The sequence below is a fragment of the Scardinius erythrophthalmus genome (genome assembly GCF_964197995.2).
Source record: "Scardinius erythrophthalmus genome assembly, chromosome: 20".
Classification (NCBI taxonomy): Eukaryota; Metazoa; Chordata; class Actinopteri; order Cypriniformes; family Leuciscidae; genus Scardinius; species Scardinius erythrophthalmus.
The window spans coordinates 22,092,381-22,118,221 of NC_138240.1; the positions used below are offsets into that span (position 1 = coordinate 22,092,381).

Sequence of the window (25,841 nt, forward strand, 5' to 3'; positions counted from 1 at the left end):
TATAACACGCAATTGTGACTTTATATCTCGCAATTCTAACATCTTTTCTCAGAATTATGAGATACAAACTCGAGTTATAAAGTTCAATTTTATAACACACAATTGCGTCTTTATATAACGCGATTCTGAATGTACTGAGATTCAAATTCAGAATTGTGAGATAAAAAGTTGCAATTACCTTTTACCTTTTTTTATAATACTTTTTTGCATTAAGGGTTCATTAAAATTGAGTCAAAAACCCTACTTTTATTTCTATATTAAACCCCACTGAATCTTTTTGAGTAGACAGGCTTTGATTTATTCAAGTAGATTTTCCATTGTCTTCACAAAATAAAATTCAGTTTATCCAGCTCCTCACCAGAGGTCATCATCTAAATTCTTCTCCTAGTTGTGATTAACGACTTTCTTTGTCTTGTCTGTGTTGATAGCTTGACTGTTGACTACAGTTGACTTTGTGAATTATGATTGCTTATTAAATCTCTACAAACAGTCCTTAATCCTGTGTCTTTGTCAGATTCACGTTAAAAATGTAATTAAATAATAAAAATTAAAACTAGCAATTTTTCATAAATAGAAGAACGGCGTCTCTATCACTGTGTTATCGTGTGAATTTAAGTTTACATTTTTTTTTTTAAGTGGGATAATCATATTTAATAATATTCTAGGGAGCCTTTTGAACACTGGTTTAAAAGGTTGAATATAAATAAAGTAATAATATTAATAATAATACCTACTGACTGTACATTTAATCAAATTATCTAGGTTCAGATGAAATTGTGTCAAAAATGAGTAACCTAAATGGATGTGTTCATATAACAGGACATTACACTGGAATACTATAAAACATGTCGCTTATGCATAGCAAAAGCACATCAAATTTGCACAAGTCAGGCAAGTACATTTAAAAAAAAAAAAAAAAAAAAAGATCATGTACAATATCAGAAGGTGTGTGTCCAGAGCAGGATTTTAGGCTGGCATAAGGGCACAGTTTCCTACCACATGCCTTTCTCTAGTTTACGTTCACAAATGAAATAGAGTTCGCTGTAACAGTCAGCATCATGCAACAGCTTGCGACGCACTGTGTCAGTTCCTTTCAAGTGAACGCAGGACTCCATACCACCATAAGCAGGTTGATTTTCATCCCAGAAACTGAAAAGAACACAAACCACAAAGAATTCGGAAGATGACATATTGATCTTGGTGGCATGTCAGACATTATGGCTGCTGTTTAATTAAATAGCATTCACAGAGGACATAAAACACATGTTTCAAAAGTATGGAAGTTAATGCTCTCTTACTGTGGAGCTGAATGATAATCGTCTCCATTAGCCCAGGACCATTTGCCCGATTTGTCCCTCTTGAGGCCAATCCAGTAGTCAGTCTGTTTCTGGACAGTTCTTGAAATGAACTCCTAAGAGCCAGCAATGTGTTTTAATTATACATCTGTGATTAATATCTATGCTTTCAGAAATACACTACCATTCAAAAGTTGGTCGGTTTGATCATAAATACAGTAATATTGTAAATGAAATGATTACATTTTAAAGGTACATTATGTAACTTTTTTGTTAAAAATTTGCTAAATGTATATAATAAGCGAGTAGCCTACATCATGAATCAATCTTCCAAAGTGTGTGTTTGTCTTATTCTGAATCACTACGTTACGGCTATAATAAGCGTTTATATTCTGACTATTTCAGACCTCAGAGACGGCAGCCGCTGTGGAGTATCCCACATTGTAAAAAAAAAAATTTGCTTTTTAAGTACAAACAACTTGGATGTTTAAGTAATTTCAACATAAATAACATTAAACTTTTTTTCCCTCAAAAAATTGGTTGAATCTTGAAAGTTGAAAATTTCTTAACTTTTTTTAATGAGTCAATGCAACGTGAAAACGTGTGTTGTCATAACTTATTGATCATAGACATTTTTACAGTGCCTGTGTGACTTATCATAGACATAAACAGAGAGTTAACAGAAAGTAGCTCAGGCTACAATGTTCTTTCGCAGGACACGTGCAGTTTTGTTAATTACCCGCTAAAGCGTCAAAAGTTAGATGTACCTTTAAAATAAATGTTTACTATTTTAATATATTTTATTTTATTCCTGTGATGCAGATTCAGTCTTCAGTGTCACATGATACTTGTGTAAATAGATGTGTAAATCATTCTAATATGCTGATTTGCTGCTCAAGAAACATTTCTAATTATTATCAATGTTGAGAACAGTGCAGAAAATCTTTGTAACATTATAAACATATTTACTGTCACATATGATCAATACAATTTCTTTTTCTTTTTTTAAATAACACTGATCCTAAACTTTTGAACTGTAGTGTAAAGGAGGATAAAAATATATACAGTACACCAACATGTCTGTGTCCATGTCCTTACCAGCTCCTCCTCGCTGTTCACAACCATCAAGTGCGCCCCATTGTTGTGGCAAAAAAACTGTGATACTTCCCACGTCCCATAAACATTCACTAACAAATAACAGGTGTTCTTATAGGAAACCCAACCGTCCGAGCACCGCCCTGTGTTTGATAGAACAAAACACACGACTATAGACAACACTTGCTTACCAATAATTATAAAATGTATTAGAGCTGTGTGATTTTACTGACATCCATTCATATTTTAGTTGTATTGCCATTGTATTCATTTTCTTTAAATGCAACATTTCTTACTGCTTCTTACCTCTGTACTGGAACGGGATAGCCGTAATATCATCAGAAAGAAGACCTCTGGTCTGATCTTCTTGTGGATTCTTCTTGACTTCAGCATGTTAAATGAAATTAAAAACAAGCCAGTTACACATCCATTATCAACACATCAGAGACAACTGACTTCATTATAAATCTGACTTACAGTTGACACCTGTTACGATTCCTATTACCAAGAATGAAAGGATGAGGAGAACCGTGAACATGACACAGGCCACTTTGCCTGGAAAAAAAAAATAGTAAATAGATTTTAAATGCCAAAATTAAACAGTTTAGAACAGACTTTAAATTAGGACATATCTTTAGCAAGCACTATATATATCAAATGATATACCACCATATTTTACTTTAACTTGTCATTTAGTCACCAGTCACATTAAATAATATCCTGGCTCTTCCCAGCTTTGTAATGGCATTGAATAGTGTCCGAGTTTTTGAAGCTCCAAAAAGCACATCCATCCATCATAAAAGTAATCCATACGACTTCAGTGGGTTAATGAATGCCTTCTGAAGTGAAGCAATGGGTTTTTGTCAGAAAAACATCAGTTTTTAAAACTTTATAAACTATAATCACTGCCTTCCGGACACGGCCGTATGCGCGTTCACGAGAGAGTCGAGTTCTGGCGGAAGGGTGACCTCTGACCCAATGTATGACATAGGACATAGCTCCTCCTTTCTTATATCGGAATCCTCCGACATTTTTCTTTAAAATATTTAGTTTTAGACTTCTAATTTGTGACCGGTGTTTGGTTTTGCTTTATCCTCTGCGCTTCCGCGTTTATCAATTCTACGCCTACATCATACATCATCAGTGCCAGGGATTATAGTTTATAAATATTGATATTTTCTAATAAAAACCCATCTCTTCGCTTCAGAAGGCATTTATTAACCCACTGGAGTCGCAAGGCTTACTTTTATGATGGTTGGATGTGCTTTTTGGAGCTTCAAAAACTCAGGCACTATTCAATGTCATTACAGAGCCATGATATTATTTAATATAACTCAGATTGTGTTCAGCTGAAAGAAGAAAGTCATATACACCTTGGCTTGAGGGTGAGTAAATTATGGGATCATTTTCATTTTTGAGTGAACTATTCCTTTAAACTCAGCAGATTATTGCAGAAGTGAAAGATTAAAGAGTAAAAAATTAAAGAGTGAGAAAGTTATAAAAGTTTACGTCGACTGTTACTGAGCTAAACAATTTGTTCTTTTACAAAATACATATTTTACAAAATAACTGGACTCTAACCAATTTGTGTTCCAAATTTGAACTTCATACTGAGCCTTCAAAAAGGTAACGCGTTGTCCAATTTCAAAATGGTTTCCACAGGATGAGTTTTAAGTGTTTAAGCTATTAAATGTATTCGATTGGTTACTAAAGTATGTGATGGGGGACAAAGGCAATAGAAAAGTTCCAAGTGTCCCGTTACCGGCTATACCAATGCAATTAATAAACGCCCGACAGACTCATGGGCACAGATGTCATGTCTTTTTCAGTTCATAGATAACCAATTGGACTTGAAACCAGTGTATGAGCAGCCAACGCCCATAGCCACTGTCTCTGCTATAATAAGCTGCAATGATACTATATATTACTTGCCTTGCTGGTAGAAGGGATCCTCCCTGTCAGGATTTCCCTCCACATCATCTGAGAGATTGTTAGCCTGCATTCCTTGAGTTCAGCCTATAGCCTGAATGTAAGGACAAAAGTGTAAATCAAGTGATTATCTGATGATAATGTAAGAAAATGCCACTTCACAACGTTCTCTGAAATACTAGAGGTTCAATTACGTCACATTAAATCCGTGCAACATTACATTTGATACAAAAGATGTTAGTACGCACAAACACATAAACAATAAGAAAACACACTGATGAAGTGCAGATGTTGAATCTTCAATGCGTAAATAATATTTAAGAAAACTTCAACTTACTGATCAACTTGTTTCCTTGCAACACATACAGTTTTCCATGGCACAACATGGAAAGTGAAGATTCTGTGGAATGGTCGGATGACGCCAGAGAGGCTGGTCCTCTCCACCCCGGCCAAACCAAAGCTCTGGGGTTTCTGCCAAGAACATTGCAGTTGCCAGAAATGCGTGACAAGTAGCTATAAAATATAAAAACCGTAGTGATAATCAGAAAAACAACTGTGCACAAGCTTCACATGACCTTTTCTACTCTAAACTAGAATAAAAGCAGTAGAATGACATAGGCTAAGTGTTTCCAATGGGAATCTCATATGTTATTCTTGCATGTTAACCATAATACTTGCATTGCAGTTACCACTGAATAGTGACTGTTGTTGATTCGTTACAGCTAATTGAAAACAGGACGCGTATGGTTGTCATTATGACAAGTAAAGCGATTCATGATTGCATTATTTCACTTCACAGAAGCCTAAAACCCAAGCTTATATGAAATTTTTGCGCTATTGTTTTGTTCATTCAGTTTCCCCTTTTGTTTCACTTGACCAATGACTTTCGAGTACACAGTTGTGGTGACTCATTTAATTGGTTGGTCGCAGAGCCGTCGACTTGTCGCCACCTACTGGCATAACGATACGGTTTCATAAACGTTTACTCACCTGGTACAGCATTTGATTTTAATATGTAAGATATTTGTGTGTTTTTTTGGTCAAATTTCCCCATAGACTATATTATATATTATATTGTGGGAGTGTCCCAAGACACATTTGTTTCGGAAAGAACTCCCTACAAAGAAAAGCTATGGCTGCTGTTATGCTAAAATGTTTTTCATTTGATGGTGATAAAAAATCTGAATTTTATTTTATTTAATACAGTGAAAATGGAATGGAAAAACCCCAAATTATGAATAATTTAAAATTGATGTTGAAATATATTTGAAAACTATATTCAAAAGTAAAAACTTAAAAGCAATGCAAACTCTACAGATGTTTACATTTTTTCTGAGATTCTTTTTTTTTCATGTATTTACCCCTGACATCTTGTATGTATGTTTTGTTCAAATTAAATTAAATTAAATTAAATTAAATTAAATTAAATTAAATTAAATTAAATTAAATTAAATTAAATTAAATTAAATTAAATTAAATTAAATTAAATTAAATTAAAATTAGGAATTAAAGCCGTTCTTGGACCTCCCTGTCACTAGATGGCGGGCGCGTCAATCTCCAGCACCAGCAGCGGCATTAAGGCTCTTCCGCCCCTGTTGTTCCAGTCTCCGCGAAAATGGCCGCGATCGGACGTTTATCCCAGAAGCTCCTCAAGTCCGCCTCGCTGACCCAGAGCCGTCAGCTCTCGGCTGTAGCAGCTCACGGCGAACAAGCAGGTCAGTTGCAACTCTAAACAGCTTAAAACAGACGTTGTAATAAAAAACACCGACCGTTACGACCAGCCGTAACTCTACCTTTTGACCTTGCGGATGTGACACGAATGGCTGTTTAATGTTGTGCTGTGGTTGACAAAGGTGGTAGAGTAGCATTTAGTCTTTTGTATAGTGAGTTAACGAAAACTGAGTTAATTACGTCTTAATAACTAACTACATAGTTAGGTGAACTAAACGACTAGCCTGTCAGCCGGTTGATATGTTATTATGGAAATGTCTAAAACGTGTCAAACAGAATATGTCTTATTTCTCATATGTTCATGTAGCCAAGACCTGGAAAATCCTGACGTTTGTGGTGGCTCTGCCCGGGGTCGCGGTGTGCATGCTGAACATGTACCTCAGGTCCCAACACCACCATGACCAGCCGGAGTTCGTTCCCTACAGCCACCTGCGCATCCGCAGCAAGGTGAACACACTCACTTTTCACAATAAAAAACACCTTTATAGTAGTTTGTTGTGAGTTTATGCATCTTCATGCTGATTTATAAAATTTTTTATTTAATACTGTGAAGCTGCTTTGATACAATCTGTATTGTGAAAAGCGCTATATAAATAAAGTTGACTTGACTTGACTTGACTTGATTTATATGAAAAGAGAGTGCAGAAGTTCATTGGAGTCTGGTCATGCACTTTTGAGGCAGTTTAGTTTTAAAGTATTGCAAATACCCTTTTTTAAATTTGGCTGGTTATTAATTGATTATACATTAACATGAACACACTGTTGTCGGTCTTGAAAATCAATGTCGTTCAAGATCAATGGGTCGTGCAAATGATATCTCCAAGAACAGGCAAACCATGAATTAAAGGTATTTGTCAGCTAAGTTAAAGCTTTGCATCATGTTTGAAAGCCAAGAAAACATGATTTGATTTCTCTAGTAAATGTGAGTTGCTGGTTTATCCTGACATTGGAGCTCTGGGCATGAGACCTTAGAGGGCCTCCAGGAATGAGGCTGTGACATCACACACCATAACCATATGCAATGCATATACCAGTACAGATAAATGCTGAGATGTTCCTGTTAGGACTATAATATAACTTAAAATATACCTTGATACTTTTCAGCCTTTGAAGATCATCTACTCCATAATATAGCGCAGCTTTGATGATTACTATGGTTAGGGATGTGGTAATTTGGTTAAAACATTTCTGCAGGCATATATATTGGTTAAAAGACATTTAAGGATTATTTTATGATCTTTTATCACCATTACAACGTAATTTTGCAATATACTGATATAATCAGTGTATGAACTAATGGATTATAAATGTTACTGTAAGTAGTTTCAAATTGTACTTTAAGTAGTTTAGTAATGATGTAATTTTACTTGAGTAAATGAAGTCAGGTAAGATAACTACTTTTACTTTTTATTTTTATGCCTCAATGTGATTGGCTAGGGAGAGATTAATCTTGTGTCTCCTGTCAAATCAAATCTCGGATAGAATTTTTTTTTTTTATAAATGTTTATGTATCTTATATATGTGGAAGCACATCCTTCAGGCATCAATTCAATCGAGATATCATATCAGCATTTAATTCTTCCTCTAATATGAAGAAACAATGTTCATTAAAGCCTTACAACCACTGATCTATATAATGTCATTCTATATAGATCAGTGCTTACAACTGATTTTTAATCTCTTTTTGTCGTCATACACGATGTAAAATGGTGTACAAGGACATTTCTTGTACTCACAACATTTCTTGGACAAGTATGTTGTTTTCAGTACACTAGCTCTATCCCGGGATATAATGTAGTAATATTGTTGCCATTTAATGCAGATTCAAAATATTTCATGTAAATGACAGTGGAAAAAGTGAAAGTGACTTGAAGGCCAAGTATGGTTTGTAACCCATACTCAGAATTTGTCCTCTGCATTTAACCCGTCCGAGTTAGTTCACGCACACTCGGAGCAGCGGGCAACCGTTTGCTATGGTGTCTGAGGAGCGATTGGGAGTTAGGTGCCTTGGGAAACCTTTGGGTTACCAGTCTGACTCTCTAGCCATTAGGCCACGACTGCCCCTTTATGAGGAAATATAGTTACTCTTGGGGTCAACCACAGAGCCAATGCAGATTTCAATGTTCGCTGTTATCGTACTTGTCAAAGGTTTAATAGACAGAGTCAAATTGTTGTCATTTAGGAATAGGATCGCGTGGCTGTTTGAATCGCGAATACAATCTTTTAATGATTAATCATGCTATAGTAATACTTTTTTATTTTTATCATTTAAATGTAAAAATAAATGTGTGTAGTCATTGAATGGGAAAAGCTAATCACATGCTATTTATACTAATAAAAAAGATTTACCTTTATCTTTACTAAAACATTTGACTATGAAAAATGCCACATGGTGACTTTTGTGAACATATTTGTGTAATAAATTATTTATAAATTTGATAATTTTGTTATTCAAGCAATACACTTCACATCTATGCCTCTCTTCTCTCCTCCAAACATTGACATTAGCGTTTCCCATGGGGTGACGGCACCAAGTCGCTCTTCCACAACCCCCACGTCAACGCCCTCCCCGACGGCTACGAGCATCATGATGAGTGAAGGGTGTTAGGAGCTCTCCCAGAACTCCCCTACAGGGACCAGAGGGCCCTCTCTATCCCCTCTCTCATCCCTGGACATCTGCCCAGGCCTGGACCACTCCTCAGTTTCTTTCAGTTTACATGAAGTCTGTCCAGTTTGTTGATCTTACCTCTGTGCTTTCCACACCTAGTGGAAGTACCGTATGGAAACAGTTACATTTACTCAAGGACCATTGCATCACATTGTCAGCTTAAACTGAAAAATAAAAATCTATTAATTAAATTATAAACTGTCTGATGTTTCATTTTTGAAGGAAGTGGTTGAAGTTTTCAGATCCTAAGATGTTTTACTTGGATGTAAATGCTACATGTAGGCCTGGTTTCACAGACAGGGCTTAGATTAAGCCATGATTAGGCCGTAGCCATTTAATTTGGACATTTCAGTCGCTTTTATTAACATGCCGCAGCGTAGAAGAAAAACAATGACACTGACATTTAAGATATACAATCTATTAATTTAAAACAGTACAACCATGCACTAGTCTGTGAAACCAGGGAGTTTAGGAAAAGGTTAAAGAAACATAATTTTAAAAGCTTGTTTAGGGTGTATTAACAGAACATTTGACTTAAAATCTATAAATAAAATCATACATGAATGTGTATGATGCCTCCACCAGAAAACGCTAACGTGGAGAAAGTTTGTCCCTCCAGGCTCGCCGTACTGTCAAGACACTCTCACATGACTTTACTCTTGTGACACACATTCCTTCTCAAATTCGAAATATAATGGATTTATGAAACATGAGATTCTATTTCCTATTTATACGGAATAGTTTACTGATATTTGGTTTGTCGTGAGGTTTTCTAAGCGGAAATGAGTCCTTAAGGGAGCGCGAGTGGGATTCAGTCACACAGCTGAAGTTTATTGACATGAGTGAAGTTTATCAGCTCTTCAATCAACCCGCCGATGGTGAGTCTAAATCTAGTGTTTGTATCGGTTCTTGTTGTTTGGACAGTGAACATTGAGGACCGATTTGTTTGTCGTCTCATTTGCGTGTTCAGTCAGTGCATGCGACGTAGGCTACATTGACGTATGATAAAAATGATTAAATGGCCATCAACTTTTTAAATAAATGTTCCCACTAAAACGGATTATCAGCAGCACTGAACACCACTAGTGCAAAACCTTATGATCATTATCCAGCATGATTTGAGAATGACCCAAATAATTTACTCAATTAAAAAAAAAAGAAATCAACTCGAAAAAAATACATGTGCAAGTAAAAAGTTTCCGTGATTAATTGTACAGAAGTATTTAAAGGTTTACTTTAAATATTCCTTTATATTTCTTGTTACTCACTTGAGTGCAGCAATAAATTCTTTATTTTACTGCATTTACAGCTAATGTTAAAGTAAAAAAAAGTATTTTCTACATTTAAATAATTTGTACGCAAACATCGTACTGCATTAGGAGAAATCAGAGGTCAAAGTGAAGGCTATGTCTAATTAAGGGGACAGTTCACCCAAAAATGAAACTTCTCATTTATCTATTCATCATTTAACGTTACTCACCCTCAAGTTGTTCCAAACCTGTATGAATTTCTTACTTATGCTAAACACAAAAGATATTTGAAGAAGATCAATATCCAAACAGTTGATGACTACAATGGTATTTTTTTCCCATACTATGGAAGTCAATGGGGCCTGTTTGGTTGCCCATATTCTTCAAAATATCTTCTTTTGTGTTTAGCAGAGGAAAGAAATTCATACAAGTTTGGAACAACATGAGGGTAAATGATGACAGAATTTTCATTTTTGGGTGAACAATCCCTTTAAACTCCTTGTTTTAATGACCTGCAAAAGTGTACCTTGTACTTTGGAGGTCTAAACGAGTAACAAACAAAGAACATTTTACAGTTGAAGCGTTTAGCTAGTAGTAGTACAAATCCTCCAAATGAATAGATAGTCACATCATGATGTTCAATTTGTTAATCTGTATTTGTATTTTAATTATTAAATCCTAGATTTTTATTACCAAGTTTAAATGAAAAACGTCCCATATTTTTCATGTGTTCTCAGACCAATCGAAGTTTATGCCATGCTTAAGTTTTTCCATGCATATTACTTTCCCCATAGATTCTCCCTTACAAACATAGTTAATCATAATTTGTGATGTAGGAAAGTTAACCAGATTGCTGCTCTCTCAACAGATCACCAATGGCTGAGACGGCTGCTTTGACTGATTCCAGACGGTGAGAATAATATTCAGTTTATTAGCAGCGTTGGGGGTAAAAAGTAATGCACGCTGCATTATGTAATCAGATTACTTTTTGATATAACAAGTAACACATTGCATTAATATTTGCGCTACTAAAATTAATCCGTGTTACTTTTCAGTTTAATTCAGTTGAATTAAAATCCTCTCTCTTCTCTATAACATAGTCACTTAGACATGCACAATTGCACACTCATTTGTGTGTGACCTTAAACCTTAGCCAGGAAAGAAAAAGTAATGCAAACTTAAAGGTATAGCGGAGGATTTTTTACTTCCGGGTGGATCACCTATACTATTGGTCCTCCTAATTGTCAATCATTCTGGTGAATCAATCAAACTTTTCAAAAAGTGGAGAGGGCGGGTCTTATCTAAAATTCGGAAAGATCCTCCGCTATACATAATGCATTACTTTCCATACAAAGTAACATAATTAATATAATAACTTTTTTTATTGTATTGTGTACTTTTTTTTTGGTTACAGGCTTTCTTTAAACAAAGGGATATTTTGTGTCCCATATATTAAACACAGCTGCTTAAACTTTCATTAGAAATGCGCTCCTTACAATGTGACCCATCATTGAAGTCACGGAGAACAGAAAGTTCATTGTTCAATGTATTATACGTGCTTAGGGATATTATCATCCTTTACATGAATGGAAAACAGTTCGGCATCAATTTCCTGAAGTTTTATCAGTAATACTGGAAGGCAAGAAGTTTGGTTTAAAGGCTAACTTTACCATACATGTTTGGTTCTATTTCTAGATGCGATTTCTTCTTCCTGTATGATAGTTCGAAGGTGCAAGAGGAGGGTGACCTGACTGTAGATGGGATATACTACTTCTATCCTGAGGATGTAAGCCATAAATTGTAGTCGGTTACTGACTCTAAATTACATGACAAATATTGTAGTTTGGAACATAATCCATTACGTTACACATTTAAGGTAATCTGACTACTTGTGGATTACTTTTAGATTACTTTTGACCTAACTCATTTATCTCATTGATTTAAATAGAATAATCTTGTATCATATTGATTTAAGAATTCAAAGAGAAAGAAAAAAATATTACATTTCTTTATCAATAACATGAAGAGCATTAAATATTACGTCAGGGTTTCCAAGACTGCGGTTCATGAGTTTAATGAAAAGTAATTAAATCATAAACATGTAAAAAAAAATTTTTTTAAATAAAAACAATCAAAATATGAACATTAGCTGACATCAGAGAACCATGAAATGATGCAAGTTTGTACATTTTAATGTGTTTGAAAGACAAAAGCCTTTCAGAGACAATACATGGTTAAATTACTTACTGAGTAATAATTCAAATTATTGTTGTGTTCGTCATGAATTGATATGCAATGTTGAGAAAACACTTTGTAAAAGTGAAATGTTTTATGTAAATCCAGTGATCAAATGTTGTGTGGTTCTCAGTTTTCAGTGATAGGCACATATAGTGGCTGGTTTGTGTGTGAAATTGCACAAACCTGGAGGACCTTCTGAACGTATATGAGAAGTAGGCTCTTTTAGAAAGGACAATGTAACAGATAAAAAAAGAAATAGTTGGGAGATAAAATGAATAATGAATAATTGACAGCCATTGTGAGAAAAACATGTAATCGAGTATTTTAATACGTAATATAATATATTTGCAAGTACTTAATTTTTGTCTGTTTTAGAAGACAACCTTCATAATACTTTCTGCTATCGAGGCATTGAATGCATGACAGTATGTGTGCTGTTACAGACACCAATAGACCAACAAAAGCTGCTTTGTGGACAGCTGGCCGGTGTGTGTCGTTGTGTGTCTGAACTGTCCTCATCTCCCGTACGTCTGCTCCGCCTGCGCAAAAGCAAGTATGCAGTCCGCATGAAGGATAACTTCATTTGGGTAAGAGAAAATTGTAGCTTTGTGTAATGACATGGTGCTTTGGTGCTAACCCTAACTGAAATAAAACCAAGGTTTTCGAACAGAGTCTTGGTTTGACTGACTTGTGTGCTTTTTTTTTTAAATGGTTTTACAACTCTTTTGAATGGGATCTTTCTCTGTTTTCCAGGCATTAAGCTGTGTGGTAGACATTCCTGATGTGAGTGTGTGTGACTTCCTAGATCAGCTGATTGCTCTCTTCTGTTTCTACAATGGACCAGTGCGTCAAAGCTACCAGGTACACAGTATACAGCACACACAGCTTACAGTATTCTCTTCACAGATTATGATTTAAAGAGGACATAGGATGCTTTTTTTTAAATGGTCTTATTTATTTGGTGTGCTAGAAAAGGTTAACATGCTTTAATGTTAAAGAAACGCATTATTTTTCACATACTGCACATTATTGCAGCACCTCTTTTCCCAGTCTGTCTGAAACACTCAGATTGAGTTCCAGTTTCTATAAAGCTCCTCCTTCCGAAAAGCCCAGAATGCTCTGATTGGCTAAAAACCTCAAGTGTGCATCGGAAACGCAACACCACTTAACATAATCGCGAGTTTCAGCTTCCGAGGCTTCAAAAGCAATTGTAAATGCAAACTGTTATTGATGTTATCAATTTACTATATCAGTTTGAGCCCAAGTTAGATTCTGAAAATTATCAAGGAGATCGATTAGAACCAATTTTGTAAGAATGACTTTGTCAGAACCGTTCGCAGTGTTAAACACGGAGCATCTCCAAAACTTTCTTCTTTGCGTATGCCTTTGGGTGGGCATTATGCTAATATTTCAAATTGTGATGTAGATGTTTGTGGAAGTAATATCTGGACTTCGATCAGGGCGTTTTAGGCAAGTCTGAAACAGTGTTCTCTGATAGATCGAATAAATCCCTTCGTGGGAGACTTTGAGCTTTGTAATAGATCTTATACATGCACACACAGATACATTACACACTAAAGGAAAAGGTAAACACTTTAAAAAAGCATCAAATGGCCTCTTTAAAGTGTATATATTTGTTTAACATATTCCTTGGGGTCATTAATACCTTTAATTAGCAAGGATGCATTAAAATGATCAAATGTGATGGTAAAGATTTCTATTTCAACATAAATGCTGTTCTTTTAAACTTTCTATTCATCAAGTAATCCTAAAAAAAAAACTGAATCATTGTTTCATTGTTCCAACCCCAAACTTTTGAACGTACTGTACATATTTTTTTTGTCATAAATACATATTAAAACATAATTCCACATATGTTGTGTTTTGCCTGACAGTTGTACAGTCAGGAGGAGTTGGCTGTACGATGGGCTAGATATCTCTGTCACCTGCAGGGCGGCTCCACTGAGCTGCACAACATCTTCAGCTGCCTGAGGACGATCGACTCCACACACGTAAGAACCCGCTCTCCTCATTATGTTAACAGTGTGCCACAAAACATTTCAAGTTGAACATGATTCATTCAGTCAGTACTGCAACAGCAAGCTGTGAATTAAGCGCTCTGTGGGAATGGAATACTTGCACTGAACTTGTAGTTTCCAGGTTTTTTTATGTTTTTAATGTGCTGTAGTCGCCTAGTTTACTGAACGGAACATTTTTAGAGACGGGAGAAGAGATATTCGGATCATTGCATTGCATTTCCTCAATGAAACATGAAGTTTTAATCCAACTCAAGCAGATCTGAGAAAGCAGTGGCTGGTAAACATACACGATTATTTCACCGCTGGGTATCAGTGCTCTACTAGTCGTTGTGTTGTTGTGTTGTAAAGCAATCTTGCTTCCCTAGAATATCATGTACTTTCCCTACTGATCCTAAACTAACCCTACTGTTCTCTTACTGGTTTCTTCACTGGCGACTGCAACCTTGGTTCATTATTTGTAATGAATATATTTATTTGTTTAAGCAGACAGTTTGCTTCCTCCATTCAGTTCAACAGCAAGTCCCAAAATGGCAAACTTTCAACTCCCCAACTTTTTCATTTTAGACACTTAGCTTATGTTATGTTCTTGCTCAGTCCATGGCATGCATTAAATGCACATTCTTGACCCATTTCAGGAGCAGCCTAGCCTGGCTAACGTCAGACCTCGTCTCATTGAGACGTGGTCTGGGAACCATATGTTCATTTTCTCGTATTTGAGGCGTGGTTTACGAATGCCCAGATCCGTTTATTGGGCGATACGAATGTCTATCAAATGCGCTGTACGTTGCTCATAGCCAATCGTTTCAATTATACCAGATGACGTATGTAGAGAGGCAGAAATTCGACGAGGAAGAAGACGAAATAAACTTGCGTTCTAAACTACTTAGAACACTATCTAAGGCTGCATCGAAAGGTAACTTCGCGTCTGATGTCATGTTTGATCCATAGATATAAACAAACTGCTTCGGTGTGTCGCATAGACGTCGTCATCATCTTGCTGCTCCCTCTCCGTTCTGCGATTGGTTCCCTTTTTGAGGGGAAAATCTGGTCCATGGTGTCCAGGCTGCCTAGCAGCGTGAATAAAATCACGCTGCATTCAAGGCAGCATGGGGAAACCCAGGCTAGGAGCAGCCAGTATTACACATTCAAATCAAATCAATTAAAGCTATAAAATAAGTATTTTCATTTTCACAAGTAAATGTGACACTAATGTATGTGGAGATACATTATCATGAGATACATTAAACTCTACATTAAATTATTTCGGCTTACATCGACTAAAGTGCTGTACAAATACAATTATAAGTAATATATCAATAAAAGCAATACAAATAAAAGGAAAACAGCTACTAAGTTAATAGGCCTGAAAAGGGCCAATTAATAAACACTGACAAATATATACAGAAACAATTCAGTAGGTTTAAAATTGTAAAAAATTTGTTAGTGCAATGAACATGATTTAGTGTTTTAACAGCACTAAAAAGTAGTAATAATCTGCGTTCTTGTGAGTAACTGTCTGTATGTACTGTAGGTGCGTTGAATACTGTTACCGGAAATGCATGAGCCGTAAAAAGTAGAACATAGAAATAGTTGTGCAACTAAGTAGTTTTAATTCTGGACACAAATACTCTCATATGTGAAGCACCTTGCTTTATATAGTTATGTTCATTGTGAAAAAAATGTTCTCGGTCTATATACCCTAACTGGTCACTTCTCACCCCTGCATTAGATTGATCCTCTGCTGTTGCTGAAGGCTGCCCTCATTCTACAGGCTTGTCAGCGATGTCCTCTGGTGCTGGCTGGTTGTATCCTCTACAGGGGCAGGTGAGCTTTCACCGCTGAACAACAGATTTTGTTAACTATAATCAATGTTTATTATACATATTGATCTTTGCATCTGTAACTGGCTAAAGCAATTAAGGGTGTGTTCACACTTGTAGTTCAGTCCTCTTGGTTCTTTTGGTCCGGACCAAAAAAGAAAATGACACATTTAGTCCTGGTTCGCTTACCGTTCACACTGTCATTTTTAACACCGGACCTAATTATACAAAACAAAAACCAGCTTTTATGTATACATGTATATTGTGACAAAACTAACCGACCATCCAAAACCATGCTGTGTGCTGGAATAAACCCACATGTTGCATGTTGCATATTGCATGTTGCATGTGTGTACATATGATGGTATTTTTACCAGCTGAGAACTCTCAAAGAGCTTATAAAGTGTGTAAAGGAGTCAAAACAGTGGCAAAAGTTCCTCTGTTACACACAAAGATCTGCTGCAACGAGACGACGGTTCCGAAGTCTGCACTAAACTGCAATGGGTAACATAACTCCTATAATGAGAAGAAACAGATATGCTTGAGCATTCTGTCCTTTTTAGGGTCACATTTTGTCACATTACGTCCTGTTTTTGATTCGTTTAGATGTCTTTGGTCCGTGTTGCGTTCATATTTCAGTCAAACCGCACCAGAGTTTATTTAGAAGCTGATTAAGGCCCCCCGAAAATGTGGGTCTCGGTCCGCTTGCTTGGTGCGCACCAAGGGGTGGGCGATACGACCAAAATCTTATATATATATATAAATATTCAATATAATTTATATATAATATAATATAATATATAATTTCAATGTCACATAAAAACTACCAGCCTAAAAAACAAAACAAAACCTCAAACTTTTCTGAAGACAAGTAAACAGTCAGTGATAAAATTAGAATAAAGAAACTAATTACAAGCAATAGGACAAAAAAAACTACAGTAGAGTAGTTAAGTGTGGTGTTAAAAAATCACTGCAATCATCTTCACTGTGTAAATTAAATATACAAGTATTCTTATTAAAGTTAAAAAAGTGATTCAGTCAAGAGAAGTGAGAGATTTTCTCTTTTGTTTTTTGATTAACATTAATGACACAGACAGCAGCAGGAAGTACATATGAAGAGTTCAGAGTTCAGATAGTAATCGATTGTCGAGTTCACACGCATAGGTTTAGTTACCTATGATCACACGCGTGAACTCGACAATCGATTACTCTGGACTTCGACCGAAAACAGGAAGAAAATACAGGTATGTGCACTGGCTGAAATAACATCATTTTTATTAATATCTTTCACATCTACTGCAGTCAGATTCACCCGTGATCACTCAGAAGGAATCACTCACATTAGCTGTGCACTTGTAATGACACATCAAGGATGTTAAGAGGCTAAAAGCAGGTTTAGTACTTGCCCCATTGAAGTCAACAGGGTGCAAATTTTAAAAATAGAATAACTCGGTGTAGGAAACACCGATTTTTGTCGTTGTTCTCTGTACTGACAGCACTCCAAATTTACAAAAAAATGAGCTCAATGTTAAAATTGACCGGAGTTCTCCTTTAAGACCGAATGCACGGGTTCAATATATTGTTACACATGCGCTTGCTTTCTCAACTGTTTACGTTCACTTAAGACATAAATGACTGTTTAAGAGGATACTTGCAAAGATGTGCATTTTGACACACAAGTATGTGTATTTAACCATTCAAGCTCAATTCGGAAGCAAAAAGAACTCAGTTCAGTACTAATACGGCTTCACGTGCGCGACTGCGCGCGTCTCTCAGACAGAGTTCAGAAATGCGCACATTTAAAGGAAATGAGTTTTCTTTAGCTGCTTGTTGCGCTTCAATGGTTTGAAATCACTTGTTTTTAAAAACAAGCATGCAAATGATAAGCCTTTGTGACAGCAACGTCACGTGAGTGCAACCACGATAGAGACGATAGTCCAAACTCTACCGGTTAGGTTAATCATGTCTACCGGTATATTGTGATCCCCCTATTTCAAGTGACAGCGTTCACTTTTAAACAATGAACCGCACCAACAGAGCAATCGCACCAGAGTTTGTTTTAATCGAATGAAACCTGCCAAGTGTGAAAACACACAAACAGAGTGACTTGTCTGTGTTGTACAGGGTGGTGAGTACTCAGATGCCTCCTGCGCTGACGGTGAAGGTGATGGTGTACGAGACGCAAACTTACAGCCAGGTAGAATCAAGTTCATAGTGATTCCTGATATTGCATATGCACAATCTTATATCGTTGTGCTTCTCCGTATGTCTCAATAAAGGATTACCGGGTGACGGCCAATGGCCTGAGTTCTTCTGTGGGTTCACCGCCCTCGTTCACAGTCACAACACAGGTGTTCCTGACGCCCACTGAACTGCACATGCTCCGCCGCCCCCCAGTGGATAGAGCATGCAGGTACAACTCCAAAAAGTATTCATAACTATATTCTTACATTTTTCAATGTATTTTCAATACATTTTCAAGTATATACACCAGGGTAGGAAATCATTGTGGGCTTGTGGCAAAAAAAAACATTGAAATGAACAAAAATGCTCCCCAAATTCAAGATAAGGGTGTAAAAAAAAATCCTGCACAATGAAGCTAAATCTATTACGGCTGTCGTAATTAAAGTAAAAATGGATAAAAAGTGTTGATTGCGGCATTACATTTAGATTTCCTCACGTAGCATCAGATTTTGTTTTCCATGTTATTTTGGAGCGTTATAACCAATGCTCATAACCATACATGTTACTGTTGAGCTTATGAATGCAATAGCCAATCAGAGGCGTTCAGATTAGTTACCACACTTTCTCAGTGATTATAATGGGAGTTTTTGCAAGAGTGCATAACTTCCACTAGACTAAAGTTATGGAGCGCTTCAGAGGTGGGGAATGTTCTTTGCTCACTTTCTGTATATAATCAATATGAAGTCTTGATTTTCTAATGCTAAAAAAAATCAATAAACTAAGATTGGTGACAGTCTAGTATTCTGACTGGTTCAATTTAAATTTAAAATATTTTGAAAATATTATTACAATTAAAAATAACTGTTTACTACTGTAAAGCTGAATTTTCAGCATCATTACCCCAGTCATCAGTGTCACATGATCCTTCAGAATATGCTTCTTATATGCTGATTTGCTGCTCAAATAACATTTTGTATTATCAATATTGAAAACAGTTGTGCTGCTTTTTTTGTGTAAACCTTTTAGAACTTTAATGAATTTTTTTTAGCTAGAAATCTTTTGTAACATTATTTATGTCTTTACTCACACTTTTGATCAATTTGATGCATCCTTGCTGAATAAAAGGTATCATTTCTATCTTACTTTTGGACAGTTGTGTAAGTACATAATACATATCGACTGATTTTTATATATATATACTCTCATTCTTAGGTCTCACTGCAATCAACCTCCCTGCCAACCCCTCAAGTCCCGCCTGTTGTCTCGCACTTTATCCGACACCCCAACCACAGATACTGACTCGAGCTTAGACCTCACACAATGTCTCCCAACATCCTATCAGACGATGCCGTCGTCTACTCGCTCCTCCCTCTCCGATGAAGCGTGTTTCAGCTCCTCTCCCTCACGGGTTAACACTCCCCTTCACTCCAATCTCATGAACCAATCAGAGTATTTCACTCCTGAGTCACAAGACCACCACGCATCTAATGGAACTAGCTTGTGTGCAGTAAAAGAACACATTTTGACAGGAAGTCTGACAGACCTGAACACAAAGAAGGATATAGATGCAAACTCCGGGTCAGAAACCAGAAGCGAAGGGTTAAATTCAGATCAGGACATTCAGAGTGAAGAAATAAAAGCCCTCACTAATGGGTATCAGCAGTCAAACTGTCTTGAGAACCACTTAGACGCCTCTGACCATGACAACCACATTCAAAGTGAAGAAGATAAACTGGACGCTAACAATCATGTGACCAATAAGAATGGCAAATTTCAAGGGGAAACAGAGAAAAAGACAAGAACAAAAAGCAAGCAAGTCGAAGGAAGACTCAAGGAGAAATTTGAACCCACAAACGCACCTCCACCACATGAACCTCTTGTAGACAGCTCTCTAGTGCCCTCAGTATTATACCAGCATAGAGTCAATGGGCTGGTCCTGGCCCTGCTGGTGGAGCCAGAGTTCAACACAGACCCTACGGCCAGAGAGGAAGTGGTGAGAAGCGTGTGTGTGTGTCTACTTGAAATATTTTATACATATTAACTTAATGAATTGTGCTGAATGTGAACCCCCTATCTCTCTCTCTCTCTCTCTCTCTCTCTCTCTCTCTCTCTCTCTCTCTCTCTCTCTCTTATATATTGGGGTCAGTATATCGAAACAGTAATTTCCATATTTAAATAAATGCTGTTCTTTTGAATTTTTTATTCATCAAATAATCCTCAAAAAAATCTATAAAAACATTAATAAAAATAGCTTCTGAGCAGCAAATCAGCATATAAGACTGATTTCTGAAGGATCATGTGACACTGAAGACTGGAGGAATGATGCTGAAAATGCAGCTTTGCTCACAGGAATAAATTAGACTACATTTTAAAATGGGTTCAAATACAATACAGCCATTTTTAATTGCAATAATATCTCACAATATTACTGTTTTTACTGTATTTTTCATCAAAAAAATGCTCAAATGCTGCTTTTTTTTATCTTACCAACCTTAAACTTTTTAATGGTAGTATATAACTCAAGAAATTCTGGTATCACTCAGTTTTGGTATAACATTACAAACTATAAAAAATGTCTTATGACATTTAACTTTTGAGATTTGTGATCAAATGTGTTATACATCACATGAATGATCAATAAATTAACTAATACTGATGATCAAATAAGTGCTGCCTTGGTGAGCAATGCATGACACTCAAAAACATTCAAATAATGTTACTGACCCCAAACTTTTCAATGTGTATAGCTGTGTTTTCCGATATATAAGTGTTGTCTACTGTTATTGCAGCATCACAGCAGCTTGGCATCACTGAATGGGCTTGAGGCTCACCTGAGGTACACCTCACCAGGGACCCCCGGCCCCCCGGGGCCCTACACCTTTGCCCACTATGACTGCATTCAAAACACACTCACTAGTAAGTCCTGTCTCGTACATATATAAACATCCACACACAAAAAAAAACAGTATCCTAAATTGAATTATGAATTGTGCCAAACTTTCTGAGGATCTTCGCAAACTAAAACTATTAAACTATTTCAGGAACATAAAATACACAGTGACTTTTATATTGTTCTGTAGCTAACGTATGTGGGCGCTCCGCTGGACCCCAGGATCGTGCCTTTGTGAGGGCCACTGCATTGCTCCATTCACATTTCTCACACTTAGACACACTACAGGAGGCCATTGTCAGGTTAGAGAGTGTGTTTGAATGCCTGTTTGATTCCGTCATACAATGTGTGTTTTGGAAATGTTTCACAGGTTTTCTCTGAATAATTATGTGTATGTACTCATCACTGTATGAGTGTTAAAAATAGTTTTACGCACATTTCAGCTATGTAAACACTGTGTTTGTGTCCTGAATTACAGGAACGCTAGCGTGGCGGTGTATGGAACACGTAACACCGCCCAGGAGACGTATTTTCTCCAGCAGGGAACACCTGTCAGAAACTCTGGAAGTCCTGATCCTCAGGATAGTGCCTTCTCACTACCCAGAAAAGCCCGTCAGCGGCTCCTTAAACATGGGGTTAACTTGCTTTAAATTTGATATCTTTTATTATGTCATAGATATCACCATATTTATACTATATACTGTATGTCTCTCTTATACTGCTCAGAATGTAATGAATGCTTTTTATATAATAGGCTTCTGTTTGTTCATTTCATTTTAAAAAGTAGAGGGTGAAAGTGTAAAATACAAAAACATTTTGGACAAAAATATAAAGGAAGTGTCTCCCTCCTGCTGTAACTCTTTGCTGTTTAGAGAACTGAGTCTGGTTTTAAATGTGGCTGTGACCATTCAGTGTTACAGTTAAAGCTAGATGTGTATAGTTGTTCAAACTGTCACCTTTTTAAATGGAAGCCAATTATGCTTGAGTGTTAATAAACGTCCTTTAGTACACTTGTGTGAGATTGTCAGGATGGTTGAGATATATTGTAGAAATATGTTTATACAACTGTTCAAATGTAAGACTTTTTTTAACTTTTCAGCATGGACACATTAAATTAATCAATAGTGACTGTAAAGACAATGTTACAAAAGCTTACTATTTCTAAGAAATGGTGTTAATTTATTTTACTTTTTATTGATAAAAGAATCTTGCATTACGGTTTCCATAAAAATATTAAGCAGCACACCTGTTTTATTGATAATAATAAGAAATGTTTCTTGAGCAGCAAATCGTCATATTAGAATGATTTCTGAAGGATCATGTGACACTGAAGACTGGAGTACTGATGCTGAAAATTAAATTACATTTTAAAAATACAACTGATAAATAGAAATTATTATTTCACAATATTACTGTTTTTACCATATTAAATCAAATAAATTCTGTAGTGTAGCCTATATATTAGAGTGGCTCTACACTTTTCAGGAAAAAAATATTTCACAAAAAATGAGTTTTTCAAATTATAAAAATACATATACACAAAGACATTTAGATGCTTTTTGGGTGGCGAATGTTACTGGATTGTTGTGATGAACTACAGCTGTGGTAAACACCTGATAAGATACCTGTGTGAACTTGAGAACTGAGTTTATACATTCAGTAAACATAACATTTAAACGGTACCTGGTTAGGTAAGTTAATTCTGAGAAAAGCTATTTGGTTTGATTGTTTGTTATCTGTGCAATTAAATTCATACATTAGGTTATTAGTATGAATTGCAAAGTGTAGCTTAAGTGTCCAAATACTACTTAGGGCCAGTGTATGTGCACCCAGATGAATGGTTTCTATGTAGCATCCAGGAGAGCTCCAGATTACCTCTCTGTCGGTTGTGGAGCTATTGTCAGGGTAGTGCACTTAGGGGAAAGTTTTATGCTTCCCTCAGTCCAAAGTTGTTTCTCTTGCAAATGAGCAGCTCGTTGGTGATGGTGCAGATGTTCTGTAATGATGGTCATTAGGAGTGAGAATAAGAATGGCCTGAACTGGCAGGGCTCTAGGCGCCTCATTATGCAGACACATTTAAAAGGTCGATGGGGGTGCGAATGGCTGCTTAAGGGTCCCAAACAAAACCAGGGGGAGGAGAGTCAGAAGAAGCCAGAATTCAAATTCTGAAGAAACTGAGCTTATTGTCAGAGCAGGAGATTCATCCTCTTTAGTCGTATCGTGAAGAGCACGAGACGAGCATCACCGGAGAGCAATACTATATGTGGATACTTGAGATGGCCACGGTTACGCGCACGCGGGTTTCACTGCTGGTCCTCGCTTTCATGGCTATTACTATAGGAGTACAGTGCAGATCGCTTCGTTCACAGCTTCGCAAGGTGACATCGTTTCAAGGAGAGCGTAAAATCCGTATTGGACACGTCCAGAGACGGAGCCGTCGCGAACCGGGATCCGAGCACGACCAGTGCGCCCTCCTGAGCGCACCGTGGACGGAGAGCACCAGTCCGCTTGGGGACTGGGGTCAGATGTACCGTCTGAAGATATTATCGACGATGAGTGATGGTCCACGTCGTGCTGTTTTTCCAGAACAAGCCCTCTTCAGATTCGTTAGACGGGTGTATCGCTGTTGTCAAGTGGGGTACCACTGTGGAAGTGTCAAGGGAATACAAGGCGGAAAAATTGGGGGTAAGTAGTTCGATACCTTGCTGAGAAACTGATGCGCAACATGGGATGCTGGTGTCCCGATAAAACTCACGTTACTCACGTAATCGTTCCTCGATTAGATAAAGCTTCACCAGTTACATGTTTGATGGTGAGCAGTAAATTAAAGGTAATTAAGCCTCAAAGCATTTCAATTAAGTTTAGAGTGAAGTTTTACAAAAGGTGGTAGGGTTTAAAATAAAACAGCGTTATTCAAATTTAGTAAAAAAAGAACTCTAAATATTTCGAACAGAAGTAGCGTTAATGTAACGGTAGCAACAGTAGCGGCAAGCGATTTTATTTTGTAGGGCGGTTTGGACAAAAATATTGGCATTATAACTTGTATTACTTATTATAAAAAAGTTATATATATATGTGTGGGTGTGAGTGTGTAGCCAAGGGTGGTAAATTACTAAAGGACGATTTTAATTGAGCAACAGGCACATTGAAATTCAGAAATTCCCTTGAAATATAATTGAAAGACCACCAAACTAGACCAGCACCAAACCAGCCTTGTCTTTTCAACAGGGTAATACATAATTTGTAGGTACAATAATCCTTATGTTTTACAGTGGGTACATACTGGATGACAGCACTGTCCCTTAACATTATGTGTCTCTTTCTGACTTGTCAAGACTCCAACATTGAGTTTCTGCTTGGCGAAGATGTGCTGTCCGCACCATTGGAGAAAGCGGAAGTTCATTTGCACTTTTCAAACCCCCAACACCTCAACATCCAACCTGTGCTCCCCTCACTGGAGAAACGAGGGTTCCCTACCAGGTGAGGCAGAGGAACTTGATAGATGAAGTGAGAATGTTGTTAATAACACTATTCTCCAAAGAAATTACTAAATTAAATGACTGATATTCTGGAGAGATAAAAATGTAAATAAAAAAACCACCCAATTTTGTCCTCCTCTCTGCAGGTACAGTGTCTGGTTTCGAGATGGTGTCGTGGAGCTGAGAGTAGATCTTCTCGCCCTCTTCCAGGCTCTGCAGCGGGCGATCGGAGGATCCAGCAGAGGCCCGAGCCTGATGGAAATGCATCGGGTGAGGGGCTTGACCAGACCAGGGGCCGTTGTCCAAAAGCAAAGACCCCCTTCCCTTCAAGACACAGTGCCTGTTGTGTGGGGGGAGGTAAATGAGGGCAGGGAGGGTGCCGCCCCCCTGCAGCCCTCTTTAGAGCTGGGACTGGCTTTACACTGCAGCTTAGTGGACAATATCGCACAGCCCTGTCAAAATTACGGTGTGCATCTAGAACACGCACCCTTCATCGCTCTGACGTACAGATAGCAAGACGTTTGCGATCATACTGAACAGTGATTTTAGCAAATACATTTAGAAAGTGCTTCTCTGTGCAACCAAAGACTGTCAATCCCTAGCGTTCCCCCTTCACAAGTTCTTTGTGGCCATAAAGTCTCCGTCCATTCAGTCCACTAACACCTGGTGTGAATGTTCCCTGGATGGTTCGCTATTTTTTGAAGAATTGCTAATGATGCCCATTGTTCTGTGACAATGGGGCTTCAGCTCCAGAGAGCTTACTGTAATTCAGAGTGGCCTATGTTATATGGAAAACTATGCACTTCAGCATGTAAATTGAATTTATTAAATTATGGGTGTTATTTGTGAGATAAATGTAAATAGTGTATAATTACAGGTCTATATATAAAAACTTTTTTTTTTTCGCGTTGAATCCAAGTGTCCAAGAGTTTGTTACTGTTGCCAGTGTGTTGTTTTGTCTTAACAAGGTGTTGAAAAGGATTGGATTTTAAAAACAGTCACATTTAAATACAAAAAGGGTCACACTCACAGGCAGAACTTGGTCATTTTCAGGTTTGAATGAGAATTCAAGAGGAAAAAAATGTTTCAGATTGTAATTTTATTAGTGTGTTGAGCATCCATTGCTATTTTAACTACTCAAATATAAACATCAGGTCATGCAATGCACACAGTTTACTAATTCCTGTTTACACATGTTAGGAAATACTCTACCATTCAAATGC

The 25,841-nt window shown here is 37.0% G+C and overlaps 4 protein-coding genes across 7 annotated transcripts; 3 read left to right on the top strand and 1 right to left on the bottom strand.

The window, feature by feature from the left end:
* Positions 1-274: 274 nt before the first annotated feature.
* Positions 275-5,204, bottom strand: LOC308681180 (early activation antigen CD69). The gene is made up of 8 exons (XM_081349840.1): positions 4,998-5,204; positions 4,657-4,832; positions 4,323-4,413; positions 2,868-2,945; positions 2,697-2,774; positions 2,394-2,533; positions 1,299-1,411; positions 275-1,149 (listed from the first exon to the last, which is right to left on the bottom strand). The coding sequence occupies exons 3-8, from the start codon at positions 4,390-4,392 to the stop codon at positions 993-995; spliced, it is 636 nt and encodes a 211-aa protein (XP_081205966.1). The 5' UTR covers positions 4,393-4,413; positions 4,657-4,832; positions 4,998-5,204; the 3' UTR covers positions 275-992.
* A 720-nt stretch (positions 5,205-5,924) lies between these two features.
* On the top strand, positions 5,925-8,911 carry cox6a1 (cytochrome c oxidase subunit 6A1). The gene is made up of 3 exons (XM_081348892.1): positions 5,925-6,034; positions 6,358-6,497; positions 8,559-8,911. The coding sequence occupies exons 1-3, from the start codon at positions 5,935-5,937 to the stop codon at positions 8,646-8,648; spliced, it is 330 nt and encodes a 109-aa protein (XP_081205018.1). The 5' UTR covers positions 5,925-5,934; the 3' UTR covers positions 8,649-8,911.
* A 424-nt stretch (positions 8,912-9,335) lies between these two features.
* hps4 (HPS4 biogenesis of lysosomal organelles complex 3 subunit 2) lies at positions 9,336-22,508 on the top strand. Of its 4 annotated transcripts, none has more exons than XM_081350096.1 (13): positions 9,336-9,596; positions 10,837-10,878; positions 11,664-11,754; positions 12,650-12,793; positions 12,960-13,067; positions 14,102-14,218; positions 15,975-16,069; positions 18,190-18,262; positions 18,345-18,493; positions 19,462-20,242; positions 21,039-21,165; positions 21,330-21,441; positions 21,618-22,508. In XM_081350096.1, exons 2-13 carry the CDS (start codon positions 10,844-10,846, stop codon positions 21,787-21,789), a joined length of 2,004 nt encoding a protein of 667 aa, XP_081206222.1. In that variant the 5' UTR covers positions 9,336-9,596; positions 10,837-10,843; the 3' UTR covers positions 21,790-22,508. The 4 variants fall into 4 exon arrangements, with proteins under 4 accessions (XP_081206222.1, XP_081206223.1, XP_081206225.1 ...); XM_081350097.1 differs by having other exon boundaries at positions 18,345-18,478; XM_081350099.1 differs by lacking the exon at positions 21,330-21,441 and having other exon boundaries at positions 18,345-18,478; positions 21,039-21,085; positions 21,618-22,271.
* Positions 22,509-23,191: 683 nt separating this feature from the next.
* On the top strand, positions 23,192-25,529 carry LOC308680630 (uncharacterized protein). The gene is made up of 3 exons (XM_081348848.1): positions 23,192-23,824; positions 24,475-24,619; positions 24,765-25,529. The coding sequence occupies exons 1-3, from the start codon at positions 23,401-23,403 to the stop codon at positions 25,129-25,131; spliced, it is 936 nt and encodes a 311-aa protein (XP_081204974.1). The 5' UTR covers positions 23,192-23,400; the 3' UTR covers positions 25,132-25,529.
* The last annotated feature ends 312 nt before the right edge of the window (positions 25,530-25,841 follow it).